The following is an 18,669-nucleotide window of genomic DNA, read 5'->3' on the forward strand; positions in this document are numbered from 1 at the left end:
CCGCTTATACCACGGTTACCACAAACATTGCTCTGGTGCCTATTTTTAAGACATTTGAAAAATTAGGTGTGCGGTTTACAGAAAAATAATCAACACCCATAGAACATTTCTCAGCCAATCAGAATGCAGCATTCAACAGACCCGTGGTATAACTCATTTTAATGGACTTTAATAGACACCAACAATTAATACTTAACTCAACACTTAACAGTTTTTTTCAACGGAGTTTCAAAGAACTCTAAACGATCCGTAACGAGGCATAAGGGTCTTATCTAGCAAAACGATTGTCATTTTTGACAATAAAAATAACAAATATACACTTTTAAACCACAACTTCTCGTCTAGACACTAAATGAGGCAGGGGAGTTTAATTCAAGCTTGAAAAAATTACTGTCACAAGAAAAACTTTATATATGCTATTATTACACGGCTCTCTGGAATGCTTGATTCTGATTGGTCAGTTGAGACATTTGCAGGTTCGTTCTTTTCAAATAATAACCGCTCCAAAATAATAACGCATAGCCGGTACTACTTGCACAAGTAAAATCGCTCCGCGCCAATAAAGATCAATAAAGATTACTGTCTGTTTGGCGCCATCTTGTGACAAACACTCGACAACCACGACAAGACACAGACAGCTTACTGAGACTGAACTTGACAAAATAGAGCATGACAGCTACGAAGCCATCACACAAAAAATACAGAATGGGCATTAAAACTTCTCAAAGACTGGCTAAAAGAGAAAAAATGGAGACAGACAAGTATGAAGCAGAGGATCTTAATAAGGTATTACGATCATTTTATGCATCTGTGCAAAGCTTCGCGGAAGGATAAAAATGTTAATTTAAAACAAATATGCCAATAAAATGTTTCAAATTCATATTCATGTCCAGTTTTTTTTCTTATGTGGCAAGTAGCCGTGTAATAAGCGGGATAATGTAGAGGCAGCCGGTAGTTATTGGGAAATAAGCCCCTTCAGTGTGATACAAGACCCTCCGCTTCGCGTCGGGTCCTGATCACACTGTCGGGGCTTATTTCCCAATAACTACCGGCTGCCTCTACATTATCCCTTACTTATGATGCTCAAAGATAAGTTATTGACTTTAGGGGAACTTTAACTCTATACAATTAAATCTAATGTATTTGCTGTAAATAATACAGTAAATTGAACCAGCTGTAATTCATCATGGATTGTTCTTTAGGCACATCCAGAACATCAGTGAGATCAAGACAGATGTGGGGAAGGCCAGGGCATGGGTTCGCCTCTCCATGGAGAAGAAACTACTCTCCAGACACCTGAAACAACTTCTGTCTGACCATGAACTCTCTAAGTAAGTTCTTGGGTTCGATATTAATATTAATAATATATTTACAATACTATTATATTTAAAGTTAGTATCTCTAATGGGCATCTTATGAAAAATATAAAGATGTCAAGTTTATATTTACACATTTATATTTTTACATTATGTAGGATTGATTGATTTTATGATTTTATATAGAAAACAGTAAATCACAAAAAGATGACGTTTGCTGGGTTTTCACAGGCAGGGTCACAATTGGAATAAAATAAATATATATTAGATATTTAATACACAATGCAAGAAACCCAGCGAAAACTAAGCTGCTATAAAAATGTAGTTTTGAATTTTTAATGTGTCCAGTAACGTGGATCATGTTCATTCATTGTGGTGTCCACTTTAAGCTTAAATTCTCTTATATATTTTTGTATTTCAGTGCTTTAAAGAGTCACATTGGTGTTTATAGTTTCATTTGTACGTTTTTTGTGGTTTGATTTTTTTCAGGAAACTCTATAAGCGCTATGCTTTTCTGCGGTGTGATGATGAGAAGGAGCAGTTCCTCTATCACCTCTTGTCCTTCAACGCTGTGGATTACTTCTGCTTCACTAATGTCTTTACTACCATCAGTAAGAGTCACATATTTCCCAGACACCATACATTATTAAATCTTCCCTGCTGCATTTCTTCAAATGACATTTTCCATATTTTTCTTGTTGTTCGCAGTGATACCGTATCATGTGGTCATCATTCCCAGTAAGAAGCTCGGAGGCTCCATGTTCACGGCAAACCCCTGGGTGTGCGTCTCAGGGGAACTCGCTGAGACGGGAGTACTGCAGGTGCCCAGAAACACTCTGGAGATCACGTTTGAGGTGAGCTTCAAAAACACAGCCAGATGTCATAATGGACATAAGTAGAAGGCTTAAGTTTTAAATTTTTCTGGAAGATAGTGGAAGAAAGTCTCTTGGCTTGGTGATGTTGTGGTTGTGTTTCTCCTGTCCCTTTCAATAAGGTTGTTAAGAGGCGTTACTAATTCTGGTTTTCCTAGTAACAGTTATAAAAAATAGTAAGAGAGACGGATGACATGAACTCTGCTTCTCTCCTATTGGGAGTCGCTCCTGAAAGTCTCATTTGCTTAAAGAGTCCATAACACACGCTTTTTCTGCATTTCTGATGTAATATCCTTCATATCTCCGAAGAGTCTTTAGTTTTATCAGATTTATAAAAGACAGATCAGCTTTACCGATTCTTTCCGATAACGTACGAAAAATTTCGGAAGGAGGAGTGCAAGGAGGAGCGAGTCACGAGTCAACACTTTATACAACACTGACTGGATAACTTATGATTCACTACATGTACGTGTCGTTTATATAATATGCACTAACGTGCCTATTTTCAACATAACACAAAGTCTTACTTGCCGCATGCAACTCGTGACCCGGTTGGGACTTTTCAATGAAGTCCGGCGTTAAACACACACGCAATACTCTACTGCTACCCCGGATAAACAAACTATATCCATTGTTTCCATAATGCTGGCTTACTTCTCCTTACATCCAAAAACACACTTCTTCTTTCGTGCCATTGTTGAGTTTGATATAAAACAAAGCTGTCGCGTGAAGTGATGCCTGTAATTTGGCCTCTTCGGTTCTCGCTCTCCCGCCGATTGACGTGTGAGCGTGGTTTTCCGGGGAAGTGCCCATAAAAAGAAATGATACGTATGGCTTACCCCTGAAACGTCAGCTGGACCCCCTCGAAAAAAACTTTCAGAAACTTGTACAAACCCTGGCGAAGAGCATTCGGCACAGAAATACTTTGTAACACATCCTGTAACTGTTTTTTTGACACTTTGCATTTGTTTAGCATGAGGAAACAACTCTATAACTGTGTTAATAAGTCAGAATGCATGAAATGCCGTTGAACTCTCCCTTCAAACTTTTCTCAATTTTGTTGCATAAAGCTAGACGTATAGTCCCGTTTTTGCGCATATGTGAGGGCTCAGGTACAGTGTGCGTGATGCAGATTTCCTCATTAGAAAAGTTTGCGTGCTCTATACGCGCACCCCCAGATTTTTTTACAGTGCGTACTTTGTACATGTAAGTCGCGTATGCTCATACAGGAAAATGTAGTATGTGATGCATCACATTTTATCGCAATGTGTACACAAGCTAGTCAATTATACTTTGCTTTGCAAGGCTGTGCGTTCGACCATGCACGTACGTTCACGTACATGTAAAAAAAACTCCGGTCTTACATTACAAAAATATTTTTTTAAGAAAAAAATTCTTAGTGTTTTTAGTAAAAATATCAAAAAATTCTTAAATTTAAGATGCTTTTTCTTGATGAGCAAAACGACCCAAGAAAATAAGTCTAATTTTTAGTCCAAAAATATCAAATTTAAGTGATTTTGTGCATGAAACAACCAAAAAAATCTGCCAATGGGGTAAGCAAATTTTTCTTGAATTTAGTGTTTAAGAAAAATGTTCAAGATTTTTTTGCTTGTTTTATGCATAAAATCACTTAAATTTGATATTTTTGGTCTAAAAACTACACTTATTTTCTTGGGTCATTTTGCTCATCAAGAAAAAGCATCTTAATTTAAGAATTTTTAGAAATTTTTACTGAAAATTTTTTTTGAAAATCATTTTGTGCAGTGCAGTAACTGACGAGAGACGGATGACATGAACTTTGTTTCTTTTCTATTGGTAGTCACTCCTGAAAGTCGCTCAACATTTGCATAAACTTTTCTCAACTTTGTCGCGTAACTGGACAGGCCAACTTTCTGTCCCCAACGGTCAGTGTCGGTCAAGTTGCCGGAAGTTGCCAAATCGCAATGTTTTGCGGCTGCTAGTCGCTGCCGACTTTTTCACTGGGTGTCACCTGTCTCTTTCAATGACGTCATCAGGAGGCATTTTTTAATTCTGGTTGTACTAGTAACAGTAACTAGTAAAAAACTAGTAACCGTCCTCTCAGTATCTGACAGAGACGGATGACGTGAAATCTGCTTCTCTCCTATTGGTAGTCGCTCTAGAAAGTCGCTCAGCATTTGCATGAAGTTTTCTCAACTTTGTGGCTCGTAACTGGACATGCCCACTTCCTGTCGCCAACGTTCAGTGTCGCTTGTGTTCCCGGAAGTCACCAAATCACAATGCTTTTAATGATGCTAGTTGCTGACAACTTTGTCGCTGTGTGTCACCGAAAGTCACACTTATCATTTGCCTAATGTTAAACTTTATCTCAACTTTGTCGCGTGACTAGACAAACCTCATCAAGTTTCCAAGCTCCTTTGAAATTAATGAGATTGCGTCGCTCTGCTACTGCTAGTTGCTTGTAGTCTGAATGGCCCACAAGGTTGTGAAGTGGCGTTTCTGTGGCTCAATTCGTAGAGTATTGTGTTAGTGACACAAACATATCACATCTTGTATAAGTTACAGTAAATAAACATCCCAGTGTCTGATATATTGGCCAATATGATTTATTTCAAAACCGTATTATTGCATTATTTGTTACAGTGCCCTTCCACTGCTCCGATGTCTAAACACGGGGTAACCAAAATATCACTGAATCTATAAAGAAACAGTATTGGTTAACCAGTAATGAGTTGCTTCAGTCTGTTGTATACTTCTGCTTCACCAGTGTCAGAACCTGGGCAAGCTGACCACCGTACAGATGGGCCATGATAACTCAGGACTGTATGCTAAGTGGTTGGTCGAGTCTGTGATGGTCCGCAATGGCATAACAGGACACACTTACAAGTGAGTACGAAGTTTCCAGCTATATTCACAATATTTATATCTCAGACCTTTCACTGACCGTAAGACTGTTGCGTAGGTTTCCATGTGGCCGATGGCTGGGCAAGGGAGTAGATGATGGTAGCCTGGAGCGGATACTGGTGGGCGAATTAGTGACTAACACAGAAAGCGAGGAGAGAATGTGTCGGACCCCTCCAATGCAGCAATCCCCCGGGATGATGCGAAGATTTGTCACCATTTCGCCAAACAGCAAACCAAGTGTGTGATGGAAAATCTTCAAAGTCGGATATTATGAATTGTGTAACTGAAGTTTGAGAAGGATAATGCTGTTGTCTCACGTGTTTTATATTATGTATCCACTAGAGTTAAACACAGGCCAGATCCAAGAAGGAGTTGGAGAGGCGATTAATGGCATCGTCAAACATTTCCATAAGCCAGAAAAAGAGGTGAGAGAGTTAATATCTCTGATGTATCTGTGAAAGCCCTGTTTGAAACACCAACACTATACAGTTAACTGATCCAATCTTGTTGTCTTCCTATTTACGATTGATCTCGTCATATAGAGAGGAAGTCTAACATTGCTCTTGTGTGGAGAGTATGGTTTGGTGTGGGCTCTGGAGCAGGTGTTTCAGCATGGCTTCAAGTCACCGCGTCTTTTTAAGAACGTCTTCATTTGGGACTTTCTAGGTAACAAACACCAATAAATCCAAAAACATTTTTCGCTAAGGCAAGATTATTATGATCAGCACTAAGAAGGTCTAAAAATATGTATTTTTATTTCATACGTGTCATAAATCATGTTTTTTTTCCTACAGAAAAAGCGCAAGTTTACTTTGAGAGTGCGGAGCAGAGCCAGGTGAACCAGGATGAGAACTGGCAGATGAGGGCTCGCCATTTTAGCCATTTCATGCGCGCCGTCAACAGCACGCCCAGAAACATCGGCAAAGATGGGAAGTTTCAGATGCTCGTGTGCCTTGGGGCCAGGTCTGTTATTGAGATGTTTTATTTAAGTCTATATACAATTGAAATTGTGCCTATTTCTTTACAAAGTCCTTTTAGGGAAGTCGTGCCAGTAGGCGGCCATGTTTGCAATGCATCCGGGCAGTTATTTCAGTAATCAGTCCTTCCAGAAAAATCACAAAAGTTTTTTTGTGATTGTTGTGGGCAAGAATCCTTGATCTTGCGGCACATTTTCTTAAAAAATTTGATGGAATATGCGGGATATTTATGCAATTTTATGTGATGAAATTGCGGGAACTTGCAAAAACTTTTGCAGCTTTTCAATGATGTTTACGTCATATAATCATGTAACTTCATAACGTTCCCATGGCAACAGAGGACATGGCTGCGGTTGTATGAAGTAAATGCAACATTTTTCAACTTTCTGCTAAGATATATGTGATTTTTTGCTACGAAAATGCAGGGATTAAGAAATCATGCAAGCCCCGGATATTTTGAAATCTGCAATTTATACTGTGAAAGTGCGCCGTATTTGGAAAAAATGCGTCCCTCGCATAAATATGCAGACTTTTTTGGAGGGACTGAGTAATGCATACAATATAAAAGTATACACACGCACATGTATATATAAATTTAAGAAAATTTTATATATATATATATATATATATATATATATATATATATATATATATATATATATATATATATATATATATATATATATATATATATATATATATATATATATATATATATATATATATATATATATATATATATACAGTTTTTTTTTTTAAATATATACATGAATGTTTGTGTATTTTTGTATACATAATAATTACACATAAATTATGCAATTTAATTACATATAAATTACACACATAAATTATGCAAACACTGTATGCAATTAATCGTTTGACAGCCCTAAACACATTTTTTGAGGTCGTTTCTGCATATATGCACACGTTTACAAGCACCTTGTCCGATTCTGTATAGAGCCTCTTCTCCAGAAAGTCATCAGTCTTTATCGATAGATGATTGGTTATTTAAAAACAAAGGCAGGACTTCCGTCGCCAGGGAGGCCATATTAGGCATTGCATTGCCCCTATTCTTAGTAATAGGAGTGGCGAACAATGTTTGGCAAGTTAGTTACTCAAAAGATTTTATATATTACTTATTATTAGTTACTCCTTTGAAAGGTAATATTATTACTTTACTCATTACTCTCAGCCAACAGTAATTAATTACACTCACTAACTTCTCTTCCAAGGGGCGCGAATTAAAAATATGTGTTCGAAGTGTCGTGTGTTGCTTGTCATGTCAAAATATGTGTTTGTTGCATCATGTGAACCATGTGCATCATGCGTCATGTCAAAATTCGTGTCTCCTGCAGACCTTTCAAAGGGGTTTATCATAAAAGACACGCTCACGTTCACAAAATACTCGCAAGACACTTAACTGTAAACTCTGATTACACATGAGATTAAAGGATAATTCTGGTATTTAACACTTTGAGTCTCATTTCTGGTTTGTTTTGGATGAACTACAGTGATGGACACAGAAATTTTGACAATGGGTCGTGTCTTGACTTTTTGAATCGTTTAGAAGCGTCTCTTGACTGCTTCAGAATGGAAGTCAATGGCCATGCACAAACATGTCATTAAAACAACACTTAACGTTCATTTTCAAAACTGTGCTACTCACCAAGTGGTTCCTGGTGTTCGTTGATGATTAAAAACAAGTTTTGTAGCGAAATACAGTTTCTGTCGTGTTTTATTTGGCATTTTGTAAAATTCCATTGACTTCTCTTGGAAGACTCATTGCTCGCTGATATATCACTCCGCCGCCGGGAAACAGAAAAGGGTCTATTTACATGTGGTTGTAGTTTTTTCGCTCAGTTTCTCTCAGAAGAAATTTTTCCCATATTTGTAGGGCTGGACCAGAATATTCGAATATTCGTTCCGTGGGTTGACATTCGATTTTCAGTTTTGAGATTCGAATATATATATAAATATTTTACAGCGTTAATGCAGAGCTTTTGCCAAGCAGGAAGTGCGCTTCACGCTCCCGCTCTATAGGTGGCACAGAGAGACCAACATCCATAGCCAACAGCCACCAAACGGCACCAGTGGAAGAGATCTCCTCGAACGGAAAGCGCGCTTCCTGCTTTGGCATTCACGCTAATAGTGTTGTAAATAACGTTCAGTTTCTTGCAAAAACTGATTGATTTGCTTCACAAGACGTCAATATGTCACACAGAGTTATGGGGGATTACTTTTGTATTGGATATATATGCTTTAGCTCTTAAAGTGTGCGGATCTGTTGACTTGCATGATGGAGCACTGGGGTTTCTGCAAAATATTTTCTTTATTGTTCTGCCGATGAAAAAAACATATTGGATGGTGTAAGTGTTATAAATAAACTTGATTTTGAAAGTATGGTACCGTTTTATTACAGTTTGTTGGACTACGTTTATTCATGCTTCAGACTCAAATATAGAGCGGAAGTATATACGCGGTTGTGAGGTATCTGAAAAAATAGTTCTACTATAGCAAATAACACGGATTGAAATCATACATTGCGCCAATATATTTGTTTTTAATCATCAACGAACACCACGAACCACTCGGTGAGTAGTACAGTTTTGAAAATGAACGTTAAGTGTTGTTTTAAGGACATGTTTGTGCATGGTCATTGACTTCTGAAGCAGTCAAGAGACGCTTCTAAATGAGTCGAAAAGTCAAGACACGACCCATTGTCAAAATTTCTGTGTCCATCACTGTAGTTCATCCTAAACAAACCAGAAATGAGACTCAAAGTGTTAAATACCGGAATTATCCTTTAAGCAAGTATCTGGCAAACGTGAGCGCCTCTTTTATCATAAACCCTTTAGACGCGTCTGCAGCAGGCTCGTATTTTGACATGACATGTGATGCACGTAAGTTTACATGACGCGCCTAACACATATTTTGACATGACGGGCAACACACATAACGGGCTACATACATGTTGTGACGAACTTTGCAACGTGCACCCTCCAAAAAGAAGTCACCGGCCGCTACTGGTTACACTACTAGTTACTTTTCCATTCTTGTGAATCTTGTTATATTCAATATCTTTGTTTCCTTTGCACTTGTTTATGGTCAGTGTTGACCAATGAGTTCTTTCTGTTTACAGAGATCACCTGCTACACCATTGGATAGCGCTCCTAGCTGAATGTCCAATCACAGCACAGATGTATGAGGACGCAGCACTCTTAAAGGACCATTCTCTGGTGAACTCTCTCATACGAGTGCTACAGACTCTGCAGGAATTCAATATCACTCTGGAAGCTTCTCTCGTCAAAGGGATCGGGATATAATTTGATCTGAACTAACACGCGGATCAGCGGGGACCACAGACTAACTTTTCTTACACTGAGAGAGTTGAGCAAAATGACTAAACCAGGCCGACGTTAAAGCTACTGTTATGTTTGCCATATATCAAGTGCAATGAGCCTTTTCAAATGTGTCATAATTTTTAAATATGTCTGGATTCATACTGTTCACGAAAGATGAAAACCCCACCCGTGCTGTACCGTTTTATTGAAAGCTCAATATTTTGTTGTTGTTGTTGTGGACTGCTGACAATGGCCGTAAGAAAAAAACTTGTTATATTTTCAAGAAAAAAGAGCAGTGTTATTTTAATATGTCCGTCAGGTTGCTTGCTCTGTACTCCTAACAAATCCATACTGTCACAATGCAGAGTTTAAAGCAAATGATGTAGAAGTATGCTTTATAAGTACAACTTCATATTTTTACGTAGAAAAGATTCTGGGAAAAGGCTCTTGTTTTTGTACCAGGGCCAAGAGCGTGCATCATTTCTATTTCATTCCAGATACAAAAATTCAGATAAAGCTTACTAATCCTCCAAAACGAAAACTACACAAAAGTGACGTTCAGATTTTTAAAACAATCAACACGTACATAAACATCTTTCTCTTTCAAAGTACCCTCACATTCCCCATCAGTTCAGCCCTCAGGTTTTGGCCGATGGTGATGCCATATCTGCAGTAGACTTTAACTGCGACACAATTGCTGTGTTTGTGTACCGTCCTCTAGTTAAACCCCAGCATCCCCTTCAGTTTCTGCTATGCAATATTTACAGCTCGAAAATGTTGTTGTATACTGATGAGACATCATTCATCTGTTTTAGACCGGTAGCATTATTAACTGGGAGAAGCACATTAACGGCTGACGTGTGCCAATTTCATCATGACTGTTCTGGTACCTTTTCAAACAGCTGGCATGAACATTCTTGGGATTATTTTCCTCGTGTTTTATCTCTTGATACACATTTATAGACAAAGCAGTGTAATGTAGTGTTAAATATTGAACAGCTGTGTACAGTGTATAAAATGTATTAAAGGTGATAATGCTTCAGTTTGTCTTGTAAACATATTTTCAGCACTCTAAAGGAGTTTAATTTTCTCCACGATTCAATTATTCAGATATAATTTAGACTCAATAGCGCTTGCAAAAACATATTGTGGCAGTACTATAGTACAGAGATGGTATCAGAAAATAATACAGTTTCAAGGATTTAGCTTAAAATATTTATAAAGGAATAAGAAAAAGTGTATATTTTGGGTGTTGTGATGGCTTCTAAGCATTTATTAATTTCTTATTTTTTATTTATTTTGTTGTAAATAATTTTTAAAAGCAACATCCTTAAAAGTCATAAAATACTGTAACACCATTTTTTTCTCATGCATTACCATTTATAGGTAATCCATCAAATAACATTATAAATTAGCAACATGTTTTTACATAATTTAGTATTTATTTAATGCTAGTTGATACAAATACCATTTTTTTTATTAATGATAGTTCTTTGTGAAGTAACTAATATTAACAAATGCATTTGATATAAAATGTGTTAGTATTTTTTTTTTAATTTACTAGGATTAATAAATGCTGTCGAAGTTTTGATTACATTAATCAATTTAGTTAATGTTGGTTTATGACAGTTGGGGATAGTTCACCCAAAAATTAAAATTTTTTAATTTTCCCATCCTCATGTTGTTCTAAACCTGTATGAATTTCTTTTTTTCTGATGAACAGAAAATAAGATATTTTGATAAATGATGGTAAGCACACTAATTGTAACCACTGACTTCCATAGTAGGACAAAAAATATGGAAGTATTGTGATAAATGATGAAGGTATTATTTGATAAATGATGGTAAGCGCACAGTTGGTGGTACCCATTAAAATCCATTGTATTTGTTTTTCCTACTATGGAAGTCAATGGTTACAATCAGCTGTGTGCTTATCATCATTTATCAAAATATCTTACTTTGTGTTCATCAGGATAAAGAAACTCATACAGATTTAGAACAACATGATGACAGAATTTTCTTTTTTTTGTGTGGACTATCCCTTTAATGCCATTGAATTAATTACCATAATGTACTAGTAGGTTGCATTACACAGCACTGTCACACAAAAGTGTTGGGTTTTTATGGTTGGCAAAAATTATGCTAACTGCGTTTGACTGCATCATACGATCATTATAAAAGGTCTGTACATATTATGAATAAGATCGCATGTAATTCACTTCGCTTTTTAAAAATATTCGTGCTCCTGTAGACTGAGAAAATAAATCCATTCATGCACACAATACAAGTCAGTACAAGAACAGTAGGCGTGTACGGCGCAGCGCATACCGTTTGGTGTTTAAAATTGAAATACCGCGAGAGCTGTACAAAGCTGGGCTTTCAAATCGCTCTCGCGTTATTTTGACGTCAATCGCCGATCGGTCTGCGCAGCACATCAGTAGAACAAACCTACGTGCGCGACGCTTGACTACATCCCAGGATGCAATGTTCTTAAATGGAAGAGGGCGGCGTTCTGTGATTGGTCGACGGGGTGTTCAAACTTGGCGTTCGAACTCCTTATATGGTCTTTCTCCGGTCAACCCCTTTACTCAATGTTTGTAACCGAGCCCCGCCCCCGCCATTCATCCGTGTGTAGCCGTAGTAAGGCATGCGCAGTACTGACGAACAAAACGGACGGAATTCAAAGTTTCTGACGGTAAAGTCCTTTGTTATTGTCATAAACTAACTGTACGATTGCAATAGCGCATTTAAATCGCATGTGTTGTCGGACTTAAAGTGTGTACTGTGTCATACGCGCGATGTTATGTATTTTCAAGCGCGCATATTTACGTCAACAATGGGTCTTTGCGCGCGTGGATGTGGAGCGTGGCATGGTCGCGTGCTAACGGGCTAGCTGTTATTGTTAGTGAACTGAGGAGCGCGTTTTGGCGCTTTCTGTCCGACCAAGTTTAGTTAACCGAGACGCTCGCTTTGTACACTTTGTCTTGATTTAAACACACTCGATGTTGTTTTCTGTAAACCTATAACTGTTAGTTCAAAAACGCATGCGAATGTTAGTTTAAGAAAGATGTCTGTGCGCATTATGCCTCTATGGATGCATCATTTTGACACGGTGCGAATAAACGAATTAAGTTTTGTTTTTATTATTGCATATTGCATGTCACTCCTTCGAGCGTCCCTCAAAAAGTCGTATATAATTTATCAAGTCTTTGTGTACGAGTCGCAGTGTTATGTTTGATATGGTTACGCGTACGTGCATGCGTTTTCATTGATGAATCGCGCGCGCCATTAGGCATAAACATTGACGTGAGATCTTATACATCAGCAACGTATTCGCATTTCTATTTTCCCATACATTTTGTTTTTCCATGTGCTAATTTTTGAAAACTAACGCTCGTTTTATTTCTACTTTCGATTTTACTTTCGACTGCTTTTGCTGTGTCACTAGCATCACCCTTGTCAAAAATCATCAAGGGATCATCATTTACAGCCCATCGTGATTTAACGTTAATTCTCAAATAATCATATAAATTTGTAGTAAAAATAAAGGCTACCTAAAAATCTAAAACTCAGGTACTAAATGGTTCTCAATTTATTCAGTCAAAGGATCTTCTATAGAAACATAGTCTTTAAAGATTTAAATATGTTTGAAATTGCATTGGCGCTCATTAAATGATTTTGTATCAGCTACGTGCAATATAACAATCAGATTTCTTAAGTATTTTTCTTATTTTGGCTTAAATGAAGAAACTCAACGTGTTAAAGTTGCAGCGATGCTATTGTCAAACATCAGAAGTAGGTCATTGCCACAGACGAGACGGATTCATTTATCAAAACAAACACGCATGCATGCTTTTATTCAGCGCGCGCTTTACGTAACTTCAACGTTTTAATGAAAACAACGAAATTCTCAAAGGTGAGGGCTGAACATCACTTGCACATATGATATTTCTTTAAACAATGTTTCATTTCATTTATTTCTAGAACCAGTAAAGATGTTTGGTTTCCATAAATCAAAGATTTACCGCAGTAATGAGGGTTGTTGTATTTGCAAAACCAAGTCGTCCAGTTCTCGATTCACAGACAGCAGCAGATATGAGGAAAACTTCAGACTGTGTTTTGGGTGAGTAATGCCATTCACTAATATTTGATTTATTTTTTTCTGTAAACTAGTTCTGATAAACATAATAAAAAAATAATGTGAATGCAAACGAGAATGCTTTATAGTCAAACAATATAATATAGTTTTTTTTATTAAAAATGATTAATTTTGTTCAGTAGGAGTAATGTTTTTTTATTCTGCAATCTTTTTATTGTTAAAACATATTTGCGCTATAAAGATTTTTTTTACTATACTTTTATATCTAAGTACATACAAATTATTTAAATATTATATAAATATGCAAATTAATTTGCTCTTGCTTTACAGTCTGTCTGAGGATAGAGTTGGAGACATCTGCAATGCTTGTGTACTGCTGGTAAAACGCTGGAAGAAATTACCACATGGGTCGAAAAAGAACTGGAACCATGTATGTTTTTTTTTTCTTCAATTCAGTTTTATTTATATAGGACTTTTAACAATTGTTTAATTGTTCCAAAGCAGCTTTACATTAATAAAAACAAGAGAAAACACAGAAAAATCACAGAACAACAAAAATACATCATCTGAGATTAAACCGTTCTAGTTAGCAGAGTAATAATGTACAGACTGATCTCAGGGAAAGTTGTGTTATAGTAATGCAAAATTTGATTGATTTATTTGTGTTCATGACATGAAATTCTGCTTGAATGTCTATAAATAGTTTTTCGTGTCCGTTGTACACCTTTCTTTTTCGTTTTGTTTAATTTTTTGTATTGTTTTCTCATTGTTTTTTTCTTTTTTTTTACCATTGTCGCTTGGGGTTGGGGTTAGAATCACTTTCTGTACATTTTTAGACATCCTAACCTAAACCCCAACTCCAGGCGAGAATAGTTTTAAAAGCGGAAGAGAAACCTGTTGAAACCAATACATAAAAGTACATCCTAACCTAAACCCCAAGTCTAACCCCAACCCCAAGCGACAATGACTTAAAAATAGAAAAAAAATGAGAAAACAATACATAAAATAAAACGAAAAAGAAAATCGTGCCACGGACACGAAAAACTCTTTATAGAAATTTGTGCGAGTGACACGAACAAGAAATTTGTGATCAAAGCACAAAAAAGCTGAATTTCGTGCCATGGACACAAATAAATGTATCAAATTTTCTTGACTATAACATGACTTTCAGTGAAGTCATGTTGCAGAGTAATGTATACGAAAGTACTAAGTTAAGCTAATGTCAGCTGACTTGAAAAAACTCATAGGGGAAAAACCCTGTGAGAAAAAAGTCCTTGTGAGAAAAAAATCCCTGAGAGAGAGCCAGACTTAGCTGATCCTATAGAATATATACTATATATAACATTTTATGGTAATTAAAAAGAAAGGAAGCAGTTGGTTGTTGCTGGGCAGCTTAGGTGATCCAGTAGAAAAAAATACTATACACTAAGGGGTGGTTTCCCAGACAGGGATTAGCTTAATCCAGGACAAGCTTTAGTTTAATTTAAAAATATAACTATTTTTAACAAACATGTCTACTAAAAACATTACTTGTGTGCATTTGGAAGTAGAACAAAGATGTATTTTAAGATATGCGGGTGCAAGTTATTTTCAGTTTGGACAGCTCTTACATTCATTTTAGTCTAGGACTAGTCTAATCCCTGTCCGGGAAACCGCCCCTAGAAATACTATACTATACGTTTTACTAAGAATGTTTGTATGAATATCCCCTTTTAAAATGAATTTTTACATCTTATATTTTAACTTGAATCGTTTCAAAAATCTTAATGTTTTCTCCTCTAAGGTGGTGGATGCGAGAGCAGGTCCTGGCTTCAAGCTCACCAAACCCAAGAAAGTCAAAAACATTGATGGAAAGAAGAAAAGTAAACTGAAAAAGCTTCATAAATTCAAAAGACAAAGTGAGTTTTCATTGCCTTGCACTTTATTTTCCTATTTTTGTTTAATTTAGGGATGCACGGTACACAATTTCTGTGCCAGTATCAATATTCAATTTCTTGGTGACATCTGCTGATGCCGATACTTTTGTTTTAAAGATCTTGTTTAAAATTATGATCACCCAATTTAAAATAGTCACACTGTATGAGTTCTGATGCATTTTCAGCTCCTTTTGATTGCCCCAATCAATAATCATGGATGTTTTTAAACATTCGGTCAATGTCAGATAGTGTGACACCAATTTATTGTCCTATATTGGTGCATTTCTAGTTTAATGTTTGGTATTGTTTTTCTAGACTCAGATGCTCACAGCACTACATCCAGTATGTCTCCATCCCAGTCTCCCAGTCACAGTAATCAATCTGATGATGGGTCAGACATTGAGACCAAGCAGAGGCGTCCTAACCCATCAAGATTCTCCTTTCTTGATCTGTCTTACTGGAAAAGGTATTATTGTCATTCTGTAAACTGTAATGCATGTAGTTTTTACAAATTTTGTACTAATTAATGGCAATACTTGCAGGCAAAAGGTGTGCTGTGGGATTGTCTACAAAGGGCGTTTCGGTGAGGTGATCATTGATCCTCGTCTTTTCAAGCCCTGCTGTAACACCAAGAATCGCCCGGCTCTGGCGGCGGTGGCGTCGTCAGACTCGCCGATTCCTCAAACGCTCCCCTCTCCTCCCCACCCGGAGGACATGAAGGAGGCGTGGTGATCCAGACTGTCTCTTTGAGGCCCTCATAGCTTTGTCTCCAGTGGTAGACTCGGATATCTTCCCCTTGTTAGATACCTGTATGAGTTGAATTTTCTTCCCCTCACTTTTGTATTTTTTACGACTCTTTTTGTATACTGTATGTTTTGTACTTTTTTTATAAAACAGAAAAAAGAGAAAAAACTGGGCATTAGAAAATATTTAAAGGGCCAGCGTTAGAAAAGTTCATGTAATCCAATTTTTTTGCTCCTTTTTTTGGACTTACCAGTGTTTGTAAATATAATCTTATTTTCCATACCAGTGCACCAAAAGACTTCTGTTTGGTATTTAGTTTCATGCATTATTACAGATTAAATAGTCATGAATGATGTAAAAGCTGGATTCGAAACGAGGCATTAATGAGATGGGTGTACTTTTAAGCACATACGTTATATTTTACTCAGTCTTGCTGATGTAAGTTAGTTGTGAGCTATGGTCTGATATATTACATAAATGCATTTACACATTAAATTTAAATGGATGACGTGTGCACAGTAATACACCTCAACTTTTCTCATTTGTAATTTTCCTGCTTTGGCATAAAGATATTTCTCAGTGGTTTAAAAAGTTACGGGTCTGTAAATCTTTAGCATCTTGGATGCAAAATATCTCTCAAGTATTTAAACGGTTTATTTACACAATAGCATATAAAGCATGCGTAATGTATTTGTAGGCATGATTTGTTTTTTAATGTTATTGTTTGTATAGTTGGCATGTGTGAGTGCTATAATACAACAAGGAAGAGATAATATTACTGTTTTGTATACGGTCAGATTTACACTGTTTTCAGTTATATCTATAGTACACTAAAGGTTTTCTACCATGAAATTGTACAGCTAGTCTTTCAGCCTTGATGTATTAACTTGCAGCTTTGTATATGTTTTGGATTTTTTTGTTTTGTTGGTTGTATTTTCGCTGTGTGAATTAATTGAAATTTCCTCCGATGTGACAGAATAGCCGTCTGTAAATGACATTGGGCTCCAAAATTCAGAAATATTGTGGAGTTGATTTGATTTTGGAGGTTCAGGTGATTTTGGTTGTGTTAATTTCATTATGTTATTTGAATGAATGTTTGTTTTAATTCACCAGCAATACTTTGAGTCGACGTTATTGTTGCCTCAAAGTGATCTCATTTTGATATAGGTGAGATCAAATATAAAGTCTCAATAAAGTTCAGGGAAAAATGTTTTTAACTTAACTTTGGCACATTCTCAGTCAATGTAAATGTGCCTTACATGAATTTGTATTTTTTAACTTATGCTATTTATTCAAAGCTGTCTGTACAATTGATGCTGTAAAGAAGTTTTTGTGCACTTTCTTTTTTTATATATACTTTTTGTAATATTTCAATTGATAAGATTTTGTATCTCAGTTTTCATCACATTGGTATTTTCATAAAACTTTTAAAGTATTTTTTATTGTCATTCTTTATTTCTTGGGCATGTTTTAAAAATGTGGGACGTTCAATATCCTACCTACGTTGTTTTAATCAGGCCTTAAAGGGGTAGTACTTTAAAATGAAAATTCTGTCATCATTTACTCATTCTCATGTTGTTCTAAACCTGTATGAATTTCTTTTTTCTGATGAACACAAAAGAAGATATTTTGAAAAATTAAGGTAAACACAGCAGTAAGTGACTATTGACTTCCATAGTAGGAAAAAATATTTTGGAAGTATTGTGATGAATGACTAAGAAAATATTTTGATAATGATGGTAATCACACAGTTGACGGTACCCATTAAATTCCATATTTTTTTAATCCTACTATAGAAGTCTATGGTCACTTACTGCTGTTTTTACCATCATTTATCAAATATCTTCTTTTGTGTTCATCAGAAATAAGAAATTCATACAGGTTTAGAACAACATGAGGATGAGTAAATGATGACAGAATTTTCATTTTAAAGTGAACTATCCCTTTAAAGGGACAGTTCACCCAAAAATGATTAATACACCTAATATATTTCTTTGTTCTAACAAAGATATTTTGAGGAATGTTCGTAATTAAACTGTATGTGAGCCTCATTCACTTCCATAGTATTATTTTCCTACTATGGAGGTAAATGGGGCTCACAATCGGTTTGATTACAAATATTTCTCAAAATATCTTCCTTCGCATTCATGATAACAAATACATTCATACAGGTTTGTAACAACATGAGAGTGAGACAATGATGACAGAATTTTCATTTTTGGGTGAACCATCCCTTTAAATTGAAAAACGGATGAAGAGACCCACCTACATATTTAACTTGACATACTTCTTTTGAACACTAGATGGCGCCAGATCTGCATTTTTAATACAATTGTAGAACGCAGGACACAACCTTATTCCTCTGTACAATCTGATATCTCTCATCAGATTCTCACACACAAAATGCAATCTGTCTTTGGTTGACAAAAAACATTTGTCTTTGAATTTCTTTTAGATGGAGGATCAATTATTTTAATTTAAAATATAAAGGCAGATTTTTAACCCGTGAAACACAGTAAGC

General features: G+C 36.2%; 2 protein-coding genes across 4 annotated transcripts in view; both read left to right on the plus strand.

The window, feature by feature from the left end:
* The window catches only part of dennd5a (DENN/MADD domain containing 5A), a 61,993-nt gene extending 51,562 nt beyond the window's left edge, over nt 1–10,431 (plus strand). For both annotated transcript variants that reach the window (XM_055214115.2, XM_055214119.2), the window contains 9 exons: nt 1,203–1,331; nt 1,806–1,927; nt 2,025–2,170; nt 4,935–5,053; nt 5,130–5,308; nt 5,414–5,496; nt 5,614–5,737; nt 5,866–6,034; nt 9,188–10,431. In XM_055214115.2, the coding sequence (XP_055070090.2) occupies nt 1,203–1,331; nt 1,806–1,927; nt 2,025–2,170; nt 4,935–5,053; nt 5,130–5,308; nt 5,414–5,496; nt 5,614–5,737; nt 5,866–6,034; nt 9,188–9,371 (1,255 nt within the window). In that variant the 3' untranslated portion in view covers nt 9,372–10,431. The remainder of the gene's footprint in view (nt 1–1,202; nt 1,332–1,805; nt 1,928–2,024; nt 2,171–4,934; nt 5,054–5,129; nt 5,309–5,413; nt 5,497–5,613; nt 5,738–5,865; nt 6,035–9,187) is intronic.
* Nucleotides 10,432–11,925: 1,494 nt separating this feature from the next.
* On the plus strand, nt 11,926–17,585 carry sinhcafl (SIN3-HDAC complex associated factor, like). 2 transcript variants are annotated; one of them, XM_055214135.2, is made up of 6 exons: nt 11,926–12,084; nt 13,374–13,512; nt 13,819–13,918; nt 15,272–15,386; nt 15,720–15,870; nt 15,947–17,585. In XM_055214135.2, exons 2-6 carry the CDS (start codon nt 13,385–13,387, stop codon nt 16,134–16,136), a joined length of 684 nt encoding a protein of 227 aa, XP_055070110.1. In that variant the 5' UTR covers nt 11,926–12,084; nt 13,374–13,384; the 3' UTR covers nt 16,137–17,585. The 2 variants fall into 2 exon arrangements, with proteins under 2 accessions (XP_055070110.1, XP_055070118.1); XM_055214143.2 differs by lacking the exon at nt 11,926–12,084 and adding an exon at nt 12,222–12,501.
* The last annotated feature ends 1,084 nt before the right edge of the window (nt 17,586–18,669 follow it).

This window comes from Misgurnus anguillicaudatus, chromosome 21 (genome assembly GCF_027580225.2).
Source record: "Misgurnus anguillicaudatus chromosome 21, ASM2758022v2, whole genome shotgun sequence".
Classification (NCBI taxonomy): domain Eukaryota; kingdom Metazoa; phylum Chordata; class Actinopteri; order Cypriniformes; family Cobitidae; genus Misgurnus; species Misgurnus anguillicaudatus.

Excerpts from the sequence above, each read along its gene's own strand:
- sinhcafl (XM_055214135.2), top strand. The coding sequence starts at position 13,385 with ATGTTTGGTTTCCATAAATCAAAGATTTACCGCAGTAATGAGGGTTGT. Across the intron at positions 13,513-13,818 it reads AACTTCAGACTGTGTTTTGG|TCTGTCTGAGGATAGAGTTG; the intron begins GTGAGTAATGCC and ends CTTGCTTTACAG. Across the intron at positions 15,871-15,946 it reads GATCTGTCTTACTGGAAAAG|GCAAAAGGTGTGCTGTGGGA; the intron begins GTATTATTGTCA and ends CAATACTTGCAG.